Source organism: Abrus precatorius, unplaced genomic scaffold, assembly GCF_003935025.1.
Source record: "Abrus precatorius isolate BTA unplaced genomic scaffold, Abrus_2018 Scaffold2, whole genome shotgun sequence".
NCBI classification, from domain to species: domain Eukaryota; kingdom Viridiplantae; phylum Streptophyta; class Magnoliopsida; order Fabales; family Fabaceae; genus Abrus; species Abrus precatorius.
The window spans coordinates 24,499,824-24,523,146 of record NW_020874362.1 but is presented as its reverse complement, the minus strand read 5'-3'; the positions used below and the strand labels follow the sequence as shown (position 1 = coordinate 24,523,146).

General features: G+C 28.3%; 3 protein-coding genes across 3 annotated transcripts; 1 reads left to right on the top strand and 2 right to left on the bottom strand.

The window, feature by feature from the left end:
- Positions 1-3,837: 3,837 nt before the first annotated feature.
- LOC113858773 (senescence-specific cysteine protease SAG39-like) lies at positions 3,838-5,191 on the top strand. Its single transcript, XM_027491526.1, has 2 exons — positions 3,838-4,273; positions 4,602-5,191. The coding sequence occupies exons 1-2, from the start codon at positions 3,838-3,840 to the stop codon at positions 5,189-5,191; spliced, it is 1,026 nt and encodes a 341-aa protein (XP_027347327.1).
- Positions 5,192-6,901: 1,710 nt separating this feature from the next.
- LOC113857544 (senescence-specific cysteine protease SAG39-like) lies at positions 6,902-8,269 on the bottom strand. Its single transcript, XM_027489544.1, has 2 exons — positions 7,831-8,269; positions 6,902-7,491 (listed from the first exon to the last, which is right to left on the bottom strand). The coding sequence occupies exons 1-2, from the start codon at positions 8,267-8,269 to the stop codon at positions 6,902-6,904; spliced, it is 1,029 nt and encodes a 342-aa protein (XP_027345345.1).
- A 13,418-nt stretch (positions 8,270-21,687) lies between these two features.
- Positions 21,688-23,092, bottom strand: LOC113858264 (ervatamin-B-like). The gene is made up of 2 exons (XM_027490811.1): positions 22,666-23,092; positions 21,688-22,271 (listed from the first exon to the last, which is right to left on the bottom strand). The coding sequence occupies exons 1-2, from the start codon at positions 23,090-23,092 to the stop codon at positions 21,688-21,690; spliced, it is 1,011 nt and encodes a 336-aa protein (XP_027346612.1).
- Positions 23,093-23,323: the final 231 nt, after the last annotated feature.

The following is a 23,323-nucleotide window of genomic DNA, read 5'->3' as shown; positions in this document are numbered from 1 at the left end:
AAGAAAAAAGAAGAAGAATAATAATAGTTTTTATAAGATTCGCAATTATTCTTAAAATATATATTTCTCAACGTGTACAACGTTAATTATATAATTGAATTATAGTTAAATAAAAAATATTATTATACTGATCTACATACATGTTATACGAATATTAACAAGATTTTCACCCAATCACATAAGATTTTCCCATTAGTTGTATATCTGTGTTTGTTAACTCTCTTGTCAAGCAAAAAATATTTGACCATAAAGTGTGTCTCCAAAATTTAATTTAAAGTGAACTTCTTGTCCAATTCTAAATAATTATTTTAAAGAGTTTTGAGTATTGATAAATAAATTAATAAAAATATTTTTTTTAATTAAAAATCATGTTAAAATTACGAAACAAGTATATTATCATTTTTCTATTTTAAAGAATTCAACATGGGACTATAGATGGATTTATAGGCCAGTCAAAGGAATAAGTAAAGTAGCTTTTTTGTGAGAATGGAGAGTGCATAATTTGAGAACAGAATATAGTAATTTTTGACTAATGGGGATGTATTTTTCTGAAGAGTGGAAAGTTTGGTATAATTGATGGTAACACTTAGTCACAGGAATAAGAAATGCAGATATGATTGTCTCAGTTTCTGGAAGATGCACTTGCATTCAGCAGCCATGCCTGGAAAAAGGATTATTCAGCAATAATGAAAAAGGTGCAATCTACTCATATATATAATAAGAAATTAAGTTGCAACATTTCCCTTTTATGGAAAATAAAGCTACTAATAGAAAACATACCATGCACAACGCTAGCATAATTTATATCTATTTATTCGACTTATAAGTCTAATTTGTAAGTGCACATTTTTTAATAAGAGTTTTGTAAACCAAAATAGTTTTAGAAATTAGTTCTTTTTCTTATCGTGTCAAATAAGTTTTTTATATTGTGCATTTATTTTTAAATTTTAAATTTTAAATTTTTACAATTTATTTATTAATTTAAAATTTATATTTTTATTTAATTGTATTTAATATCATAAAGTATTTATCAACTTTCATCGATAAATTATTTTAAAAATATAAATCTTAAATTTTTGCAAATAATTAATTTTTATATTATAAATAATAGTAAGTTTTTTCAAAAATAAAACATTAAAAAAATTTACTATTTTTTATGATTAATTACACACATTTTTAAAAATTAAAATTGATGTGTGAATTACACTGTTTTTCTCTTTAATTAATTTAATTTTTATCTATTTTTTTAGTTAATTGCATTCTAAATTTTAGTAATAAGTTATTATTTATGTATTTATTTATTTATTTTATTATTATACAAAGTTTTAAATCTTTTCTAAACAGTTGTTTTATGTTTATAAAATTCATAATTCTTAATATATTATTGTGAAACACATTCATTACAAAGTTGAATACTTACGAAAGACATCAAATGAAAGAAAAATTGACGGGAGAGTGAAAGGAAATACATTCTTTTCAAAGGCTATGCTGATACAAATATAATCATAGCGATAATATTTTTTTTTTGTCTATATATTAATAAATACTTATTTTCAATTCACCAAAATTAATAATAAATTTAACTATTAATTTCTTAAATTAAAAATTTAATTATTTTAATACTTAAGATTCTCTTCAATAACAATAACAATGTCACTTTATCTTTGCTAAACGAGAAGCGTAACTGCATTATTTGAGAACGTAATATTATTACTCTTTACTTAGTGGATATGTCTTTCAGACAAACGGACAAAATAGAGAACAAAAACACGGCAAAATTGACTTTTTCTAATTCTGTCAACCAATCATATTCAGATTATGATAAAACAATTTCTTTAACATGTTTAAAAATATATAAACAAATTAATTAAATTTTTTTATTATAAATTATAATATTTTATACCATCAATATATTAAATTATATATTTTTTAATAAATTTTTATTATATATAAAATTTATTGTATATCTCTAAAGATACGTCATAAAAATTATTGATAAAAAAATCTGTTAAAGAGAACATGTAACAGTAAGCGATAATTTAGGGAACAAATTAACGTTCAAACATACATTGAATATATAGCTTGATGTTGATTTTGATTACCAAAGAGAGCGCAATTATTCATTGTTTTAAAATTAAGAATTTAATTTTGATGTATTATTATACATGTATGTACAAATTTTTATATTATTAATTAATTCAAATGATCAGTAATTATGACTTTTAAGTTAATGATTCAAGTTGATGATAAATTATTATTTTTTTGATAAATTCTATGGTACCCTTAAAAATTTTCATGGTATCATACATAAAAATTTTTAATCAATAATATTTAGATACATGTTTAAATAATAAATTATTATATTTATTATATTTAAACAAGTTATATTTAAACAAGTTAAAGAGTAATTAAGTCTTTAAATAAAAGTAGAACATAATTAAAACAAATGAACTAAAATTTTAAAAAAATATTATATTAATATATTTTTTATATTTTTGATTTTATTATTATTAATATTTAATCATTATATTATAATTATTTTTATTTATAATAAATAAAAATTAATTAAATATGAATTATATTTTATTTGAAACTAAAAATTTATAAAAATGATAGAAAAATAAAATAAAATAATTTATTATATATATATATATATAAAATAAGACTAAATAGAAAATAATATAATTGTTAAGGAATATTTCAAACCAAAAATAAATTTTTTAAAGTTTATAATGTATTACTTAAAATAAATTTATCTTTTTTTATTCTTTAATCATTTTTTAGATAACATTAGTAATACTGTTTTATTAATAGTTATAATATGTTACATTATTTTATTTTTAAAATTTATAATGGAAATGAGATTTTTTTTTATTTTACTTTTTTCCCCAATGAAAACAATATATATATATAATTTATTTAAAATTATATTATTTATATTATTTGCTATTTAATCTTATTATATATATATATAGATATATAAACTTATTACGTGTTTGATTTTAATAACGTTAGATGCAATTAACTTAAGAGGCAAACGGGCTTAAAGGGCACAACATGGAAGCAGGTAAGAAACAGGCCATACCAGAATGTAGCTACAATGTTAAATTCCTTATCTTAACGGAGCATTCTATAAATGAAACGATAGATATTCTGCAAATTTCAAAGTTTCAAATAACCGTTTATTAATTTATATATTAATTTTTTAAAGCATAAAATGCACAAAGATTAGTTAGTGTTCTAGATTAACTTGTATTTCTTTTTTGTTTAAATTTAAATAAATATAACTGTGTTAAATATTTGAAAAGAAAATTTCATGCTTCATATATGATAATTTTGTCTGACCAGAAAACAAACACGTGCTCTAGAAACATCTAGCTGGCGTCACTTTTAGAAGTTTCCATGTTATCTGCTATTTTCGTGGAACCTTTTATTTGTTTACTTGGAAAAAGGATCTTTAAACAAAAACAACGTAAGTTGACTAATTGACTCGATTATGGCACACGTGGGTTAGTGCTGGTAACAATCTTAGATGACATGACTTTCACACTCCTTTCGAGTTTTTTATATAATCTTTTTAATTAAATTATACGTATGAGAGAAATTTATTAAAAATAGTTAATTATTATTTTTAACAAATAATTACACCATTTTAGTTTTCGTGTAATTAAAATTAAAGTTTAATATTATTAAAAACGCATGTCGAGGGATGAGCCCTTCACCACTATAAATAATTGTCGTTGCCAATGCCTTTGATGCAAACTGAACCCAATTTCCTTGGTAACACAAACTTCATATACCATTAGCTGTTCTAAACCCAATTGCTTTGATTACAAGATGAGATCATTTAGCCAAAACCATTGTATTTTTGTTTTGCTCCTCCTTCTTACTATATGGTCATCCCACGTAATGTCTCGCAGGCTCCTTCAGGAGTGCACATCTGAGAGACATGAGAAGTGGATGGCACAATATGGTAAGGTATACAAAGATGCTACTGAGAAGGAAAAACGTTTCCAAATATTCAAAAAAAATGTTCAATTCATTGAGTCATTCAATGCTGCTGGGAACAAATCTTTCAACCTTAGCATTAACAAATTTGCTGACCTTCATAATGAAGAATTTAAGGCTTTGCTAAATGGTCAGAAGAAGGTACATAGGTTGGAAACATCATCAGGAAAATCATTTAAGTATGACAGTGTAACTGCCATTCCTGCTACCATGGACTGGAGAAAAAGAGGTGCTGTTACTCCAATCAAGGACCAAGGCATTTGTGGTATATATATTATATATCATTTTTATAATAAGCATGAATTTTTAAGATCAATTTTAAATATCTAAAATTAATATTATTTTATTAGACTTTCATAGTTTTAGCAAATTAAATACTTAATTTAATAAAAGTTTGTTACTTTTTACTTACTTAAAATCAAACTTTAGAAACGAGGATATGAATTTTTGTATATAATACAACTAAATGTTTCATATTATGATTATGACCAATAATCTTGTGATTCTCATTTGCATGCTGAGCACTTTAATAAAATTTCACAGGCATTCATTAAAAACTGTGCTCATATCAACTTGTTTTTGTGTCAAAACAGGTAGTTGTTGGGCATTTGCAACTGTAGGTGCGATAGAGGGTATCCACCAAATAACTAGTGGTGAATTAATTTCCCTCTCGGAGCAAGAACTGGTGGATTGTGTTATCGGTGATAGTAATGGATGCAATGGTGGTTACATGGAAGATGGCTTTAATTTTATCACGAAAAAAGGAGGAATAACAAGTGAAGATTACTATCCCTACAAAGGAGCCAATAAGCATTGTAAGGTTAAGAAGGAAAGTGAAATTGTTGCTGAGATGAAAGGGTACGAAGAAGTGCCAACTAATAATGAAAAGGCACTCCTAAAAGCTGTGGCAAATCAACCGGTGGCAGTTTCTATTGAAGCTGGAGAATCTGCTTTTCAATTTTATTCAAGTGGTATTTTTACTGGAAAATGTGGAACTGATCTAGACCATGCTGTTACCATTGTTGGCTATGGGAAATCAAGTGATGGTAGAAAATATTGGATTGTGAAAAATTCATGGGGCACTGGATGGGGTGAGAAAGGGTATATAAGAATGGAGCGAGATATAGCTGCCAAGGAAGGTTTATGTGGAATTGCAATGAATGCCGCTTATCCCATTGCTTGAGTACTGTTATGTATTAATCCATAAATAAATTTGGAAGGTTATATATACTGTAGGATATATATATATATATATATGCACGTGGTATCTGAAGCCTTAGTTTTGGTTTCTTGCTAGTGTATGTACCCAGGATGTTTTCCTAATAAATAAATTGCTGGTGTTTGATAGATCTTATGATGTCCATGTGAAACTTTTAATTTCGACAAAATAATTAAAATAAGTTACTATTATATCTCCATGCAATAGGATTTGTATTTATTAAATGACATGTGATATTATTATTTGAAATTTATTAAAAGTTAAAAAAATATAAAACAGTATTATTAAATTAAAGATAAGACTCACACAATTTTTATAATTTTAATAAATTTTAGTTATTAACTATAATAATATATTAAAAATGTGTGTAAATATATGAGTATATTATTATTATTATTTTTATTTAAATTTGATACTTATCACCACCATTATTATTATTATTATTATTATTATTAAAATTGACAATTATACTGCTTAATAATTTTTCAAAGAATATAAAATTTATTAAAATAATTAGTTTAATATTTCTTATAAATAAATTAGGTTAATAAAATTTCAAAAAAACAAATATCTCATTTCATTAATTATTTAATTTAACATATATAATATATTATTAAAATATTAATACATTTCGATCATTGAATAACATTCAATTATAAAAATATCAAATTATATAAAATTTTATATACATAATTTAATAGTTAGATAAAGAATAGAAAAAAAAAAGTTGATAATGAAAAAGGAAGAATATTAAGAACAATCAATTTATTTTAGAAAGTAATAAATTAAAAATAATACTGTTCTTCAAAATATTTGAGAATAACAACTTCCCAAATTAAATATGAGCTAAAACTTTTGTATATTTGTTGTTAAAAGTTGTAAAATAAAACACTGATAAACGTTTATAATATATATATATATATAAATCACATGTATTTTTTTTTATTGAAAACAACCTTATTAGAGTAAGGTACAAGTGTTATAAGTAGTAAATTTTTTTCTTTTTGAGTATTTAATATAGTTGCATTAATAGATACTTAAACAAGAGATTATTAAACTTATATTTTATTAATTTTATTTTAATAAAATTTAGATATTTAAGAATTTTTTATCTACTTTATGAGAAATATACATTTAATGATTAAATTAATAAAATATATTTTTAATTTAAAATTATTAAATGTATCATTTTACAAAATTGAACTTTCGATTTCAATTAATTGAAGAAAGATTAACTACATGGGTGGGAATTATTGTAGCTCTTCCATCCTTAATATAAAATATCATTATAATCCATGACTATTGAATTAAAATTGAATCAATATTTTATAGGTCTAGTTTATTTTGATGTATGATATGTTATTTAAAATATGAATAAATAATAGTTATTATTATATAATATTTTTACTATAGTGTAAATTTTATAAAGATTTACATTGATGGCGTTTAATTATATTCCATACACACAAATAAAAAAATAAATAAATAAAAGGGATGATAATTCTAAAGAGTAATATTAATTTCATTATTTTGTAGAAATTAAAGGCTTACATAGATTTGATAATATAAAAGAGCAGAAATTATTAGGAAAACTCCCTGAGTGCATCCACTGGCAAGAATGCATATACTAAAATATACAACATTTAAACTTTATTTATGGATTAATAACAGTTCTTAAGCAGTGGGATAAGAGGCACTCGTGGCAATTCCACACAAACCTTCCTTCGCAGCTATATCTCGCTTCATTCTTATATACCCTTTCTCACCCCATTCAGTGCCCCAAGAATTTTTCACCAGCCAATACTTTGTACCATCACTTGATTTCCCATAACCAACTACAGTAACAGCATGGTCTGGATCCATTCCGCACTTTCCTGTGAAAATTCCACTTGAATAAAATTGAAAAGCAGATTCTCCAGCTTCAACGTAAACTGACACAGGTTGATTTGCCACAGCTTTTAGCAGTGCCTTCTCATTATTAGATCGCACTTTCTCATACCCTTTAATCTCAGCAACAACATGAGTTCCCTTCTTAACCTTACAAGTCTTATTGACTCCTTTGTAGGGATAGTGATCTTCACTTGTTATTCCTCCTTTCTTCTTGATTAATTTAAAGGCATCTTCCATGTAACCCCCATTGCATCCTTCACTGTCACCCTCAACACAATCCACCAGTTCTTGCTCTGAAAGGGACACTAGTTCACCTGTAGTTATTTGGTGGATGCCCTCTATTGCAGCTACAGCTGAAAATGCCCAGCAACTACCTGTTTTCACACAAAACCAAGTTGATATTCAGACGACTTTTAATGAATCGCATATGGAATTTTATTAAAGTGCTGAGCATGTAAATGAGAAAAAAAAAATTATTGGTCGTAATCATAAATTCATAATATGAAATATTTAGTTATATTATATATAAAAAAATTTATAACCTTATTTTTAAGGTCTGATTTTAAGTAACTAAAAAGTAACAAAATTTTATTAAATTAAGTATTTAATTTGCTAAAAATATGAAAGTCTAACAAAATAATATTAAATTTAGATATTTAAAATTGATCTTAAAAATTGATGCTTATTATAAAAATGATATATAATATATATACCACAAATGCCTTGGTCCTTGATTGGAGTAACAGCACCTCTTTTCCTCCAGTCCATGGTAGCAGGAATGGAAGTTACAGTGTCATATCTAAATGATGTTTCAGATGTTGTTTCCAACCTATGTGCCTTCTTCTGACCATTAATTAGCAAAGCGTTAAATTCTTCATTATGAAGGTCAGCAAATTTGTTAATACTAAGGTTGAAAGATTTGTTCCCGGCAGCATTGAATGACTCAATGAACTCAACATTTTTTTTGAATATTTGGAAACGTTTGTCCTTCTCAATAGCATCCTCGTATACCTTACCATATTGTGCCATCCACTTCTCATGTCTCTTAGATGTGCACTCCTGAAGGAGCCTGCGAGACATTACGTGGGATGACCATACAGTAAGAAGGAGGAGCAAAACAAAAATACAATGGTTTTGGCTAAATGATCTCATATTGGAATCAAAGCGATTGGGTTTAATTAGAACAGCTAATGGTATATGAAGCTTGAGTTACAAAGGAAAATGGGTTTAGCTTGCATCAAAAGCATTGGCAACGGGGAATATTTATAGTGGTGAAGGGGTCATCCTCAACAAGGGTTTGATAGTGCATCAAAAAGTGGTAAGCACAGGATAAAGTATGAATGTAATCTAAGATTGTTACGAGCACTAACCCACGTGTGCCATATTCGAGTCAATTAGTCAACGTAGCCTGTTTTGGTTGAAAGATCCTCTTCCAATAAAATTGATATAGAATTTTATTGGAATTTGAGGTCTCTTTCCATTCTATCTAGCCTGAATTTGCTGTGTTTGCTTTGTACTCTGACCCACACAATAATTAAATAAATAAATCAGATTTATGACAAATTTATCTTACGCGAACCCTGAATGACGCTATTAATTGTATGTGGAAAATTGGAAGGGTGACGATAGTAGTGATGAATCATGATATATCCCTGCAGCCTCCACTGGTTCCATGTCTGTTAATAATGGATGATTTTTATTCTCTACTATGTTTCACGAGAGAATGTGGATATACATATAACTCAGGATCCACTCCTATGAGCTGCTGGAACCATAATCACTAAACTTTTCTCTTTCAGTATTTTATTGGAATTTAAATTCAAAATCATAAAGTAAATTAAAACAGCTTCACATTAGTGAATTCAGGTACCCAAAATTACATTATTAGTTGATATTAAATGATAAATTAATTTATACATTTATAATATTTAATATTTTTTTTATAAAATACCAAATTTATTAATTTAACTATTGATTTAAGGTTTTTAAGATCAAATTTATTAAATTCCGTAAAAAATTAAATTAATAGATACATGGTGTATGTTATTTTATTTTAACTTTATTAAAATATAAATAAATATACATATAAATATTTAAATTATTTAAAATTGGATATAAATAATTATAAAAATAATAATACATGATTTAAAGGTAAATTTTAAATTTTATAAAATTTTATTAAACGTATTAAATGATATAAATGTTTATGTTTTTGAAATTTAATATACACTTGATATTCAAATTTAAACACTTACGTTATTTAATATTTTTTAGAAAAAAGAAAATGTAAGATTCAATAATTTAATTGTTGATTTTAAAGTTGTTATTAATAAGTAAATAAAATTTATAAAATTTCAAACAAAACAAAAATTAATGAGTATTTTATTCAATTATTTTATTTTAGCATATCATATATTATTAAAATATAAAAAATATCAATTGTTTGATAATATACTTTTAAATATTCAAATTATATAAAATTGATATACATAATTATTAAAATAATATTAAATGTGTTAATATCTAAATTTGATGTTTAATGTTAACAAATCACACACACAAATAATGTAATATATATTTTGATAATATATTAAAAATAATTATACTTTTATAATTGTTTGACAGATTATTTTCAATATAAAAAGTAATACAGGTAAAGTTTGGTTTAATTCCTTCTCTCTCTTTTTTATCTGTATATGGATGGTGGACTAATCAACAATTAACATTGTAATTAGTTAAGCGAAATTTATAGATATTACAAATAAAAATTTCTACTTCTCTTCATTCTGCTACTTTTCATGTATCCTTTACCCTTTTTTTAAGTTGTTATATTCTTCAATTTGATTTTTTACTTTCTTTAAATTTTTTAAAATATTAAAATTAAATAATTTTATTTTTTTTAATATTATTTAAATTTTGGTATTATTTTTTTTTCAAATACAATAAAACTAAAATTTAGAAAAACAAAAAAATTAGATTAATGTAAAAGATGAAAAGCGATATTTTTCATTTAAATTTTCTGTTAAAAAGTATAAAAAAAATCAGGGGAAATTCTTCAATTTAATTTTTTTTACCATGATTTAAGTTTTTGTATAGTAAAATTAATTTAAATAAACTTTTTTTTTAAATTATGACTTTCATATATACTATTTAATTTGATTTTTATTTTTTAGTTTGTTTAGAAATATTTGAATTATAAAAATATGAAAACGCAGAGGGGACGTCCTTATCATATTTGGGAGCAAATCTGCAAATGCATTCTGCCCAGCTCCATTATACACAAGCTCCAACGTCACTTTATCTGGTAACATGCTTTTAAAAATAAATTAAATTAAATTAAAATTTAATAAAAATATAAAAATTATATAAGTTTCTTTTATTTTTAAATAATATTTTTTAATAAATTTTAATTAATAGCTAGGATCATGTTAAAAAAAGCATATTAAATAGTGTATTTTTTTGTTATTTTATTATGATAAGAGGAATACTAGTCATGTATTTTTTTAACGTATTTTTATTAATATATTTTTAGCTATTAATTAAAAATTATTAAAAATATAAATTTTTAAAAAGTATTATTTACGTAATTTTTTAATTTCTAATATATTTTAATAAATAAAAAGAGTGTTAAATAAAATATTATTAAGCCTTCTTTAAATAATTAATATAACTATGAGGCATGTCTTATTTTTGCTTCATTTGTTAAACAATGTTATTTATACTCATATTTTATAATATTTGTTCTTTATATTTTAATTTCAATCACATCCATATCTGATCTTTTTTTTTTTTCTTGTAAAAATTATTGTGAGAAATTGGAAGATTTTTTTAAAACAGCTGAAGTATTGTTATGCAAAAATGGATTTTTAAAATCAAATGCTCAACTCAACATAATGTTCTCATTTTATCAATAATTATTTATTATCAAAATATTTTCTCTTTTATTTTTCTTCCTAAACCAATTATTAATACCATTAAATAGTAAAATTCTTAAAAAAATGATATTTATTTATAGAAATGTATCAAAATCTGAATATGGCTTTTGTTCTTTATTTTGTCTGTTTGCTTCTTTGAAAGACACATCCACTGGTCAAAATAACGATATTCCGTTCTCAAATAATTCGCTTACTCTTGGCAATAAGCAAAGCAGTATAACAATTATTAGTTGACTGGTCAACCATCAATCTATAGTCCCATATGGAATTATTTGAAACATGAAATTGAAGAAAAGCTATGAACTCAATTATCAACTATTGTGTAACATTGTTGATAATGGTAATTGGATTTCAGATTTAATCGATGTTTCTAGGAAAAGAAAACTAAATTTGGATCCTTATAATAAATATTATACTATTATCATAAGGATTATGAATTTACATTAATAATATAATATAATATATTAATATTTATGGTAATAATCTCATTTGTGAATTAATTTTGTATAACACTTATAGTAATAAATTTATTATTTCTAAATAAAGGCTATATCGATTAAATTTAATCTAATATCAAATTATTAGTATGTAATATATTTTTTTTAATAGGGCTACTCAACTCACTATATTTAAAAAATATTTTTAAATGAGTCGGACTAAATGATATCAATTTAAATTTAAATTTTATTTATTATAATATTATCATGAAAAACTTTAATATAAATTTGTGCACATTTTTAATATTTATAAATATGTAATTTAATTGTAACTATTTAATTATATTTTAAATAGTGTAACCTCTTTGTTAAAATGTAACGGAACGATGAAGTATTAATTTTTATTTAAAATTTATAAAATTAATATATTTTATAATAATTTTAAAATAAATAGATAAATTGTCAAATTTTATTTTTTGTTAAAATTTAATTTTGCATAATTTAATTACTATATAATTAATCAATAAAAATTTATATGATTTCTTACGTATCTTAGAAAATACAAGCATTAGACTTATCTATCATAAATTTATTATGTTTGATTATATATGTATATATGAAGAATTTTTTTATTATAAAATTTTATATTTAATTTAAATATTTTATTTATTTTCCAATGAAATAATAAATTATATATATATATATAATTTATTAAATTAAATAAAAAATTTAAATTAAAAGTAAGAGTTTATAATATATATATATATATATATATATATTCAAAGTTATCTACTGTAATTGCAAAGTATTGTAGCCACTTATTAGTATGATGAATTTCTTATTCGCGTATGGTTGGTTGGTCCCATTTAGGACTCTTTTGCCTCTTTAGTTTCTTTTTGACCCAAAAAAAACTTATAATTTATTCAAACATTACATCAATAGATACCTAGAGCACGGCAATTCTTAAGTGCTCCATAGGCAAAGATAATTCTACTTTTCATTCTCTCATAATGCATATTATTTTTCTTGGTATTATTTATAAGAATTTTTTCAGAAATATTTTATAATCTTTCAATGTTACTTTTTTCTATAAAATTTTAAAAAGTATTTATTATATTATATTTATCTTTTATAAATATTTATAATTAATATAATGATTAGTAAATTATTTTGTATACATTATAAGAGTATTATTTAATTAGAATTATTTTTTAAACAAAATATTACATATATATTACACAATTATTTTTAAATTTCTTACATATTATGGATGCAAAAAGTATATATTTTAATTAATTAATAATAAATATTTTATTATAATAAATAAAACTAAATTAAAAGAATAATATATCATGTTTGGGTAGTTCTACTAATGTTTCTGAATATTTCAAGTTTAATAGTTCTAAAAATGGTGAGTAGTGTATTTTAAAATTTTGAATGAGAAATTGGTGATTGGTGTATTTCATGACTTTTATTTATTCTCAACGTACAATTTTTTTTTTTGATAAATTATATTTTAAATTTGAAATTATTGTAAGTTACATTAATTATAAATTAGCTTCTATCAAGACTTGTTGACATATATTTAGTTTTAAAACTTTGATGTATTACTTTGAATAGATTATTTTTTTCAGTTCATCACTATTTTGTGAGATGAAGAGATGAATCATGGACGATATATATTTATTTAAAAGCCATTGTCTTTTCCTATCCTCCCTCGAAAATCTGAAATCTGCTTTTCCAAACAATCTCTAATAGTTCACTTCTTTTTCTCGGTTTTTAAATTGCCATGCAAATGTCGAAATTCATCGCCATTTTGGTGCATGCATGCATGTTTCGGACTTGCTCTTCTTTTCAATATTTTCGGATAGAGATTCTGACATATCTTCCAGTTAGAACTGGTTTTCTATTAAGCATGTATACAAGGCAATAAGTACAAATTGTTCAAGTACGAAGTTTAGTTGAAAAAACAGAATGAAGCTCCTTTCTCTTGCACATAATCAATAATGTAACATGTCAATCAATTAATTGTTGAATGATTAAAATTACATGCACAGACAAATCCAAAATGAAGCAAATGTGAATCACAAATTAGTTACATAGCAGATCTTTTAATCAAGCAATTGGGTAAGAGGCATCCATGGCAATGCCACATAGGCCTTCTTTGGCATCTATGCCTCTTCTCATCCTTATGTATCCTTCTTCACCCCATTGTGTGCCCCATGAATTCTTCACAAGCCAGTACTCAGTGCCATCATCAGCAATACCATAACCAATTGCTGTAACACCATGGTCGAGTGCCACATTCTCCTGTAAAAACCCCACTTGAGTAAAACTGAAAAGCAGAACCTCCAGCATCAATGGCAATTGACACTGGTTGGTTTGCAACAGCTTTCTGTAGTGCCACTTCACTTTTTGCAGGTACTTTCTCATACCCTTTAATTTGAACTGCAAGAGAAGCCTCTTTGTTTGTGTCACAAGTTCCATTAACTGGCTTGTAGGGGTAGTTTGCCTCAGTGGTTATTCCACCATTTTTTATAATGAATTCAAACCCATTTTCCATGAGACCTCCTTCACATCCATGATCCACACTATCACAATTAACTAGCTCTTGCTCTGAGAGTGAAACTAACTTACCTGCACTTATTTGGTCGATAGCTTCGGTTGATGCAACAGTTGAAAATGCCCAGCAGCTTCCTGGTTTTGATTTTGAAACCAAAATTTAGTTAATGTAATGTAATGGAAGTGTAAAATGAGTAAGAGACTAAGAAAAGAAAACATTATAGAATGAGAATCTGTTAATATGGTTTGATTTGTTTGTCTTACCACAATGGCCTTGGTCCTTGATTGGAGTAACAGCACCTTTCTGCCTCCAATCCACTGCATTAGGAATATCAGTGATGTTTTCATATTTGAATGGTGTTTGTGGTGTTACTCTCAGACCTTGTGAACTCTTGTATCCATTATGGGCTGTTTTAAATTCTTCATTGGTTTGGTCAGCTAGGTGATTGCTGCTAAGCTTGTAAGGTCTGTTCTAAGCAGCATTGAATGATTCAATGAATTCAACATTGTCCTTGAACATTAGGAACCGTTTTTCCTTCTCTTCAGCATCCTTGTATTCTTTACCATATTTTTTCATCCAATGCTCATGTTTTTGGGACATAGATGCTTCATGGAGGTTGCGGCACATTACATGGGAAGTGCAAATTGAGAGAAGAAGCAGAAGTGCTAAAACATGCATGTTTTTGCCAATGGAAGTCTCTTTGTTAACAATGAATCTTGATTAATTGTTGGTAGAGCTAAATATTTTTGTTTTGAAATATAAAATTGGTATGCTCCAAAGGCAATGCTTCGAATGGTATATATAGGATTATAGTCTCTTGTAGAGGAATTCTTTCAAGTTTAACCAAGATCAGAATGATGTTGTTTTCTGATGCTTGACCCCTGTTGTGTAATTTGCTTTCTTGCAGAATTCAGACCTCTTGTGTGCATTAGAAAACAAAAGAGGGGCTAACCAAGGGTGGAGAGTTGTTCTAAATATTAGAAGGTCCAATACTGAGGCTCATTTTTTTTTTTAAAAAACAACAAAAATATGAAAATATTTCAAAAATTGCCAATTGATAATAAATTTTTTCATTATTTTATTTCTAAATCTTTGTATTGACATTAAAAAAATTGTGGTGAGCAATTTTTAAATTTCATATTTTTGTAATTTTTTTTAAAATATCATATTTCAGTATATTTTATTTTTAAATACTATATATATATATATATATATATATATAGTATTTAGGCATATATTAAAAAACAATAATAATATAATAATACAGAAAGAAACGAGTAAATTTTGGCAAATAATCATAAGAGCATTGTATGAAAAGTAGGGGAAAAAACGAGAGAGAATAGTGCTTGGCTACCTCTGCGTTAAGCAATCTGTCAAATTAAGAAAATATTTGGCCAAGAACTGTGTGTCCTTCTCATTCAGATTGCTCATATAAATACAGTAATATTACAAGCTGTAACGTTGATTTCAGCCCAATAAATCAGCTAAACTACCATATATACATTTATAGCTAATTATGTTAAATAAAAGAATAACAGTTACAAATAATTGTGCAATCAATCCCATACAATTCTGTTTTCCATTAATTCCGTTGACATCCCCCCTCAAATTGATGCTGGTAAATCTACAAGCATCAATTTGCCAAGTAGAAAATTGTGTCGTTGACGTGTCAAGGATTTAGTGAAAATGTCAGCGATTTGAACAGATGTTGAGACATGTGGTAGATTGATGACTCTTCGATCATAAGCTTCTCGAATAGAGTGACAATCAACCTCGATGTGTTTCGTCCGTTCATGGTAAACTGGGTTTGCTGCAATCTGTATGGCACTGGTGTTGTCAGCATGCAATGGAGTTGGTTGTTCTTGAGAGAATCCAAGCTCTGTAAGAAGACCACGCAGCCATATAATTTCAGAACAAGCGGCAGACATTGCGCGATATTCTGCTTCAGTGGATGACTTTGAGACTGAATCTTGTTTCTTACATTTCCATGAAATAGGAGCATTTCCTAAAAACATACACCAGCCGGTAGTAGATTTTCGGGTGTCTGGACATCCAGCCCAATCAGCATCACTATATGCTTGGAGTTGCATTGATGAACCAGTAGGAAAAAATAAACCACGCTTTGGAGTGCCAAGGAGATATCTAACGATTCGTTGTGTTGCTGAAAGATGGAAATGCCGTAGAGATTGCATGAACTTGCTTACTGTATGGACAGCAAAAGAAATATCGGGACGAGTGATAGTTACATAGATGAGACTTCCCACCAGCTTGCGATATTGAGTGGGATCATCTAGAAGGTCACCTTCATCTCGTCTATATTTAACATTAACTTCTATGGGAGTGTCAACAGGGGTTGCATTTGTGAGTCCAGCTAGCTGAACCAAGTCTTGAATATACTTTTGCTGATTTAGAAAAATGCCTTCATGATGATAATGCACCTCTAAACCCAAAAAATAAGTGAGTTGGCCTAACTCTTTCATATGGAAAGTTGAATGCAGTAGGTGTTTGATTCTTGAGATAGCATCTTGATCGGAGCCAGTTACCACAATGTCATCCACATAAACGAGAAGCACCACAATTCCTTGAGGAGTCCTTTGTAGGAAAAGAGATGGATCATACTGACTTTGAGTGAATTCAAAACCAAGTAATGTCGATCGAAACTTTTCAAACCATACTCTTGGTGCCTGTTTCAATCCATATAAAGATCGTTTTAGTTTGCAAACAGTATTAGGCGAAGGTGTAGGCATACCATTAGGAAGTTTGATGTAAACTTCCTCCTGAAGATCACCGTGAAGGAATGCGTTTTTGACATCCATTTGATGTAGCTGCCAAGATTGTGATGCAGCAAGAGCAAGAATAGTGCGCACAGTTGTCATCTTGGCGACTGGGGCAAACGTCTCATCATAGTCTAGTCCATACTCTTGCTTATTTCCAAGCACAACTAGACGAGCCTTATAACGATCTATAGAGCCATCCGAACGCAACTTTATAGAGAACACAAACTTGCTTCCCAAAGGTTTAATAGATGATGGACATGGGACTATGTCCCATGTTTGATTTTCTTCCAAGGCGAGAAGTTCAGCTTCAATAGCTCGCTGCCAACATTCATTCTCCATGGCCTGTTTATAAGATGAAGGAATAGGAATAGAAGATAACGATGCTGTCATGGAAGTGATATACCTTTCTGGGGGCTTACGAACGCGTGAGCTGCGTCGTAGAGGAGCCGATTCTGGTTCTAGTTCTTCTACTGGACCAGCAGCCAAGGAATCATCTTGAGGGGGCCCATGAGAGTCAATTGGTTGAATGTGAGTGGTAGTACTACGTCTTTTGTATGTCAAGAGAGGTTTAGGAGATTGTTGACCTGCATGAGAGTTGGAAAACAATGGCAAAACAGAAATTGGAGAAGCAACATGATCATGATGTGATGCGAAAAAATATGTATGTTCTTGGAAGATGACATTTCTAGATACCTGAATTCTACGAAGGTTAGGATCATAACATAGAAAGCCCTTTTGATGAGGAGAATATCCAAGAAAAGCACATTGAACAGATTGTGCAGTGAGCTTGGTGCGTTCTTGTGGAGGAAGATGGACATAACACACACAACCGAAGATACGAAGAGTGGAGTAATTTGGTGGGTGACCATGTAACCGAGTGAATGGAGATTCATTACCTAATGATGGAGATGGCATTCTATTTATAAGATGGACTGCAGTGGAAAGGGCTTCACACCAAAAACGTAAAGGCACATGAGACTCCAATAAAAGGGTGCGAACAACATCTAGCAAATGGCGATTTTTTCTTTCCGCTACCCCATTTTGTTGTGGAGTTGAGGGGCATGACCTGTGAGATAAAATGCCATTGGATTGCAAAAATTCCTGAAATGAGTGTGACATGTATTCACCTCCATTATCAGAGCGAAATATTTTTATTTTTGATGAAAATTGGGTCTGAACATAAGCATGAAAAATTTTGAAAGTAGAAAAAACTTCATCTTTTGATCGCAAAAAATAGACCCAGGTGAAACGACTATAATCATCAATAAAAGTTACAAAATATTTGTAATTAGCATGAGATATAACTGGTGCCACCCCCCAAACATCACTATGGATGATATCAAAAGGTTGTGTTGTATGAGACTGATGAGTTGGAAAAGGCAGAATTTTACTCTTACCAAGCTTACAAGGAATACAATCAAAATGAACAACATTAAGAGATGGAGTGTGTTTATTTCCAAGAAAACCAGATTTTAGCAAGTCATGAAGTACATTTGCGTTTGGATGTCCAAGACGCTTATGCCACACTTGGTAATCAACAAAGGCAGAATTACAAGAAACTAAAGGCAAAGAAAGACTTGGAGGTAATGAGAAACGGATTGGGAAAAGACGTCCAACTTTAGGCCCCTTCGCGATGATCTTCCCTGAGTGTTGATCCTGCACAAGACAACCAGACTGTGAGAATTGTACTTGACAATCATTTTCGACTAATTGACCAACTGAAATTAGATTACTAGTGAGGCCAGGAGAGACAAAAAATCTGTGAGAGATGAAGAAATATCACTCGTGGCTGTGATAGGCAATTGATTTCCATCAGCGGTATGTATGTTGAGAGTGCCCAAATATTTTTTCACATTTGTAAGAAATTGAGCATTGTTGGTCATGTGGTTGGAAGCCCCCGAATCAAAGTACCAAGATGAAGAGGATTTACCTGAGATTCCTAAAGCAGAGAATGCTGAAATAATCATCTGTTGAACCATTTCAGGAGTCACCGTTGAAGTAGTAGCAAGAGGATTTGGTTGAACTGGTACTGCATTGACTGAATTGTCAGGAATAGATGAATCAATTGCGGCGGTAAAGGCTGTGACATTTCGCTTTGGTGACCTTATTGTGCATTCCTTAAGAATATGTCCATGCTTTTTGCAGTAGTTGCAGAATTTTTTTTGGGCAATTGGAAGCATAATGTCCAAATTGCTTGCAACAAAAACATTGAACAACACTCATGTCATGACTTCTTGACTTCCCTCGTGCCACATATGCCATTGGAACAGTAGATGATTTTTGATCTGCAATGATGGACTGTGTATGGAGGCGTTGTTCTTCACGTAACAGATCATTGAAACACGCATCCAAAGATGGTACAGGGTCACGATGCATGAGATTGGACCGAATACCTTCAAAGTCAGATCTCAATTTCATAAGAAATTGATCTCGTTTAGTCGTTTCATAAATAGTTTGTACTGAACTTAGACCTTCAGAAGTTAAGTCTGCATAAACTATATCAGTGTACTCAGCCCAAAGATTCATGAATTGAGAGTAAAAATCAGAGATGGAGAGACTATCCTGTTGAAAGGAAGCTATGTCGTGCTCAAGCTGGAATCGTCGTGCAGTGTTATTTTGACTGTAGACTTTTTTTAAGTAATTCCACATTTTTGCTGCTGTCTTGTAAGGACGAAGATTCAAAACAATGTTGGGGTCAACGGAACTAAGGACCCAGGCCATGACCTGAGCATCTTTGACTACCCACTTGGCATGTTCAACCTTATCTTTGTCTTTGTCAGGGATTGGAGTGTTGCCATCAACATGACCCCACAAATCTTTTCCTGTAACGAATATCTCGAAATGGAATGACCAAGCTGAGTAGTTTTTGCCGTTAAGGCGAACCAACAGGACATCGTGCTTTTCGATAGACATGGAACTAGAGTAATCTGGACTGGGAAGCAAATGACCGAGAAATAGAAGTGAAAAAAAAAACACCGAGAATGTAGGCGAGATTCTTGGATCGTAACCTAAGCTTTGATACCATGTCAAATTAAGAAAATATTTGGCCAAGAACTGTGTGTCCTTCTCATTCAGATTGCTCATATAAATACAGTAATATTACAAGCTGTAACGTTGATTTCAGCCCAATAAATCAGCTAAACTACCATATATACATTTATAGCTAATTATGTTAAATAAAAGAATAACCGTTACAAATAATTGTGCAATCAATCCCATACAATTCTGTTTTCCATTAATTCCCATTAATTCCGTTGACACAATCAAATAACTTTATTTACTTAATATTTAAGATGCTACAACTTGTACTATTATTAATGTCTTCTTCTATCTTGTGGCATTTCTTTTATTTGTCTTTTTCCACTCCCTTCCCACCTTTACCTCCATCTTTCCAAGCTTCTAATGTTAAATGCACGAGATACTTAGTTATATTTTAATTTTGTTGTATCATGTTATGGTTTTATATACCTTTTTGTTTTTCCTATTCTTTTATGGTTGTACTTTACTACTCACACGATGGTTTTAAGTAATTTCATGATTATAGTATATGTCAATGTACATGTACTAGGAAGCTATGTAGCTTCAAACTTTTATCCTACAAACTATGTCACTCTTTCGATACTTCTTGTCCGTATATGTCAATATAATATGATCCAATATCTGATATATTATATAAAATAAGGTTATGGCTTCAAGTTTCATACCATATATCACTATCCCAATCCTTATTTCCTCTGAAAACAATCTCATTTAATCAGTAATACTTCTAAACTTTTGTTAATTCTTGACTACTAAAATTATTTAAAGTTGTCAGTTGATGTGAGATTTAGTTAACTTTAATTTGAAATATCATACATACATTATTGTTGTTACAGCATAATTGAAAATTTATTAGAAACAACGTAATTATGATACTAATATCAACGTTCAGTTGCATCATCAATTTCTAATAATAATCAACAGATCGATTCAACATGTCGTCTACGTTATTTTTCAATAGTCAAAATAATTAAAATACATTTAATTCGACATATGAATTCTAACCATATTTTAAATAGTAACTTCTTTTATTAATTTATAAAAAACAAAAAGTAAACTGAGGCCCATTTAGATAACTTAGGGCTTTTAAATTTAATATTGTCAAATATGATTTTATTGAGTGTATTTAATTTAGCTTACTTAAAAAAAAAACACTTTATTTTTATCAGCATCCTAAGAGAAATATGCAAAAAAAAGTGTTTATTTCTCTTAAAATAATTGTTGTCATATATGTAAATTTTATATCTGATCTTCATTTTTTTTTCTTTTAAGAGATGATTATATTATAACCTCATTTCTTATTTTAAAATATGCACTCAGTTCTTTTTAATAAAAGATGATATATATTACCTTTGAGTTCATTTTAATATAAATGGACTTCTTACAGAGAATTTCTGTGTCTCTTACAGTGATTGAAAGTTAGTTTTGGACATTCGTTATAAATTTTATAATCTTAGAAGATAAATTTTAAAGTTGATAATAAAGGTGTTTAGTTTTTCATCGTACCTTCTACAATACTAAAATTAATTACTGATAACTTATATTATAAAGAAAATAAAATATAATTAAAAATTTATTAATAACTATTCACTTTCTATTAAAAAAATATACATATTAAAAAATAATAAAGTATAATGCATATTCCTCTCTCAAAAGAGAGGAATGTATTTTTTTAAAATAAAATACTTTATAATATATTTATATGTTATAAGAAGTTGAACTTTTACATAAAAAATACATTCATATTTACATACAGTTGATCTGGTATAACTGTATAGTTTACATTTACAGCCATAAGTTGCAATTAAAAAGCAAAAATTTAAGATGTTGGATAAGAGGAATCCATGGCAATTCCACATAAACCCTCCTTGGAAGCTACACCTCTCTTCATCCTTACATATCCTTGTTCACCCCATGTTGTACCCCATGAATTCTTGATTAGCCAATAATCAGTTCCATTAGCTGTACCATAACCAACTGCAGTAACACCATGGTCTAGTTCAGTTCCACATTCTCCATTATAAATCCCACTAGAGTAAAACATGAAACCTTCACCATTTGCATCAATAGAAACTGAAACTGGTTGGTTGGCCACAGCTTTTTGAAGTGCCTTCTCACTATTAGATGGAACTTTTTCATACCCCTTAATTTGAGCTACTGAAGTGGCTCTTGTTTTACAAGTCCCATCAACTGCCTTGTAAGGGTAATTGGCCTCACTAGTGATTCCACCATTTTTTATAATGAATTCAAACCCATCTTCCATGTATCCTCCTTCACACCCTTGGTCTACACCTTTTGTGTCACAATCCACTAGCTCTTGCTCTGAGAGTGAGACTAATTTACCTGTTGTTATTTGGTGGATACCCTCTGTTGCAGCCACAGTTGAAAATGCCCAGCAGCTCCCTAGTTTAATTTTTCAACCAAAATTAACATAAACATTAATCTGGTTGTTTCAGTACAATTAGCTTGAGTCAAATTGAAAATAATAATATCAATAATATGGTTTAAACATATTTTGTCATTAGAAGTAGAATTTTACTGGTCTCTATTGAAATTATTTTATTTTAGTACCTATAAATTACAAAAACCTTCTGCTTTTAGACCTAAAGCACTATATCATGATTTAGACATTAATTAATAAATGAATAAATTTTAAAAAATATGTAAAGATACATTAAAATATGTGATAAATATGTATCAATAATTTTCTTTTCGTTAATCAATGTTCCTATGTGACTGATTAATATTTATCAAATAATAATTAATGGAGTCACATGTATGATCTGCTTTTGCTTACCACATTGACCTTGGTCTTTGATTGGAGTAACAGCTCCTTTTTTCCTCCAATCTATAGCTGCAGAAACAATATTAACATTTTCATACTTAAATGTTGTTGCGCTAAGCTGAAGAGGTCTCTTCAATCCATTACGTGCAGCCTTAAATTCCTGAATTGTAAGGTCAGCAAGGTGATTAATACCGAGCTTATAAGATTTGTCACCATTAGCATTAAATGCTTCAATGAACTCCACATTGTCTTTGAATATCAAGTAACGTTTTTCCTTCTCCATAGCATCTTTATAGACTTTCCCATATTGTGTCATCCATTGCTCATGTCTTTCTCGCAAGGATGTCTCATGTAGCTTGCGAGACATAACTTGGGAAATCCCAATTGCAAGGAGAAAGAATAGAGCTAACACACAGTGTTTTTGGTTGGTGGAAGCCATTTCTGATTAGCAACGGTTGATGAGTGTTGGAAGTTGGAAGAGAAGCCTTAGTGGGAATAGAGAGATATGTAAATTGGTTTGCATTGGAGGGAGTGACCCAGGTGATTTATATAGAGATCACACACTTTGTGTTATGGAATTATTATTATTAATATGAATATCTATGCATGGTTGCTTTCTGATTGAAGATTCCTGCCCCGGCAAATTGTATTCGATTCAGTTTCTTAGACG

Bases quoted from the DNA above. Each gene is read 5' to 3' on its own strand.
- LOC113858773 (XM_027491526.1), top strand. From the start codon at position 3,838: ATGAGATCATTTAGCCAAAACCATTGTATTTTTGTTTTGCTCCTCCTT. The intron at 4,274-4,601 runs GTATATATATTA...GTGTCAAAACAG, and splicing joins CAAGGACCAAGGCATTTGTG to GTAGTTGTTGGGCATTTGCA.
- LOC113857544 (XM_027489544.1), bottom strand. From the start codon at position 8,269: ATGAGATCATTTAGCCAAAACCATTGTATTTTTGTTTTGCTCCTCCTT. The intron at 7,492-7,830 runs GTATATATATTA...GTGTGAAAACAG, and splicing joins CAAGGACCAAGGCATTTGTG to GTAGTTGCTGGGCATTTTCA.
- LOC113858264 (XM_027490811.1), bottom strand. From the start codon at position 23,092: ATGGCTTCCACCAACCAAAAACACTGTGTGTTAGCTCTATTCTTTCTC. The intron at 22,272-22,665 runs GTAAGCAAAAGC...AAATTAAACTAG, and splicing joins CAAAGACCAAGGTCAATGTG to GGAGCTGCTGGGCATTTTCA.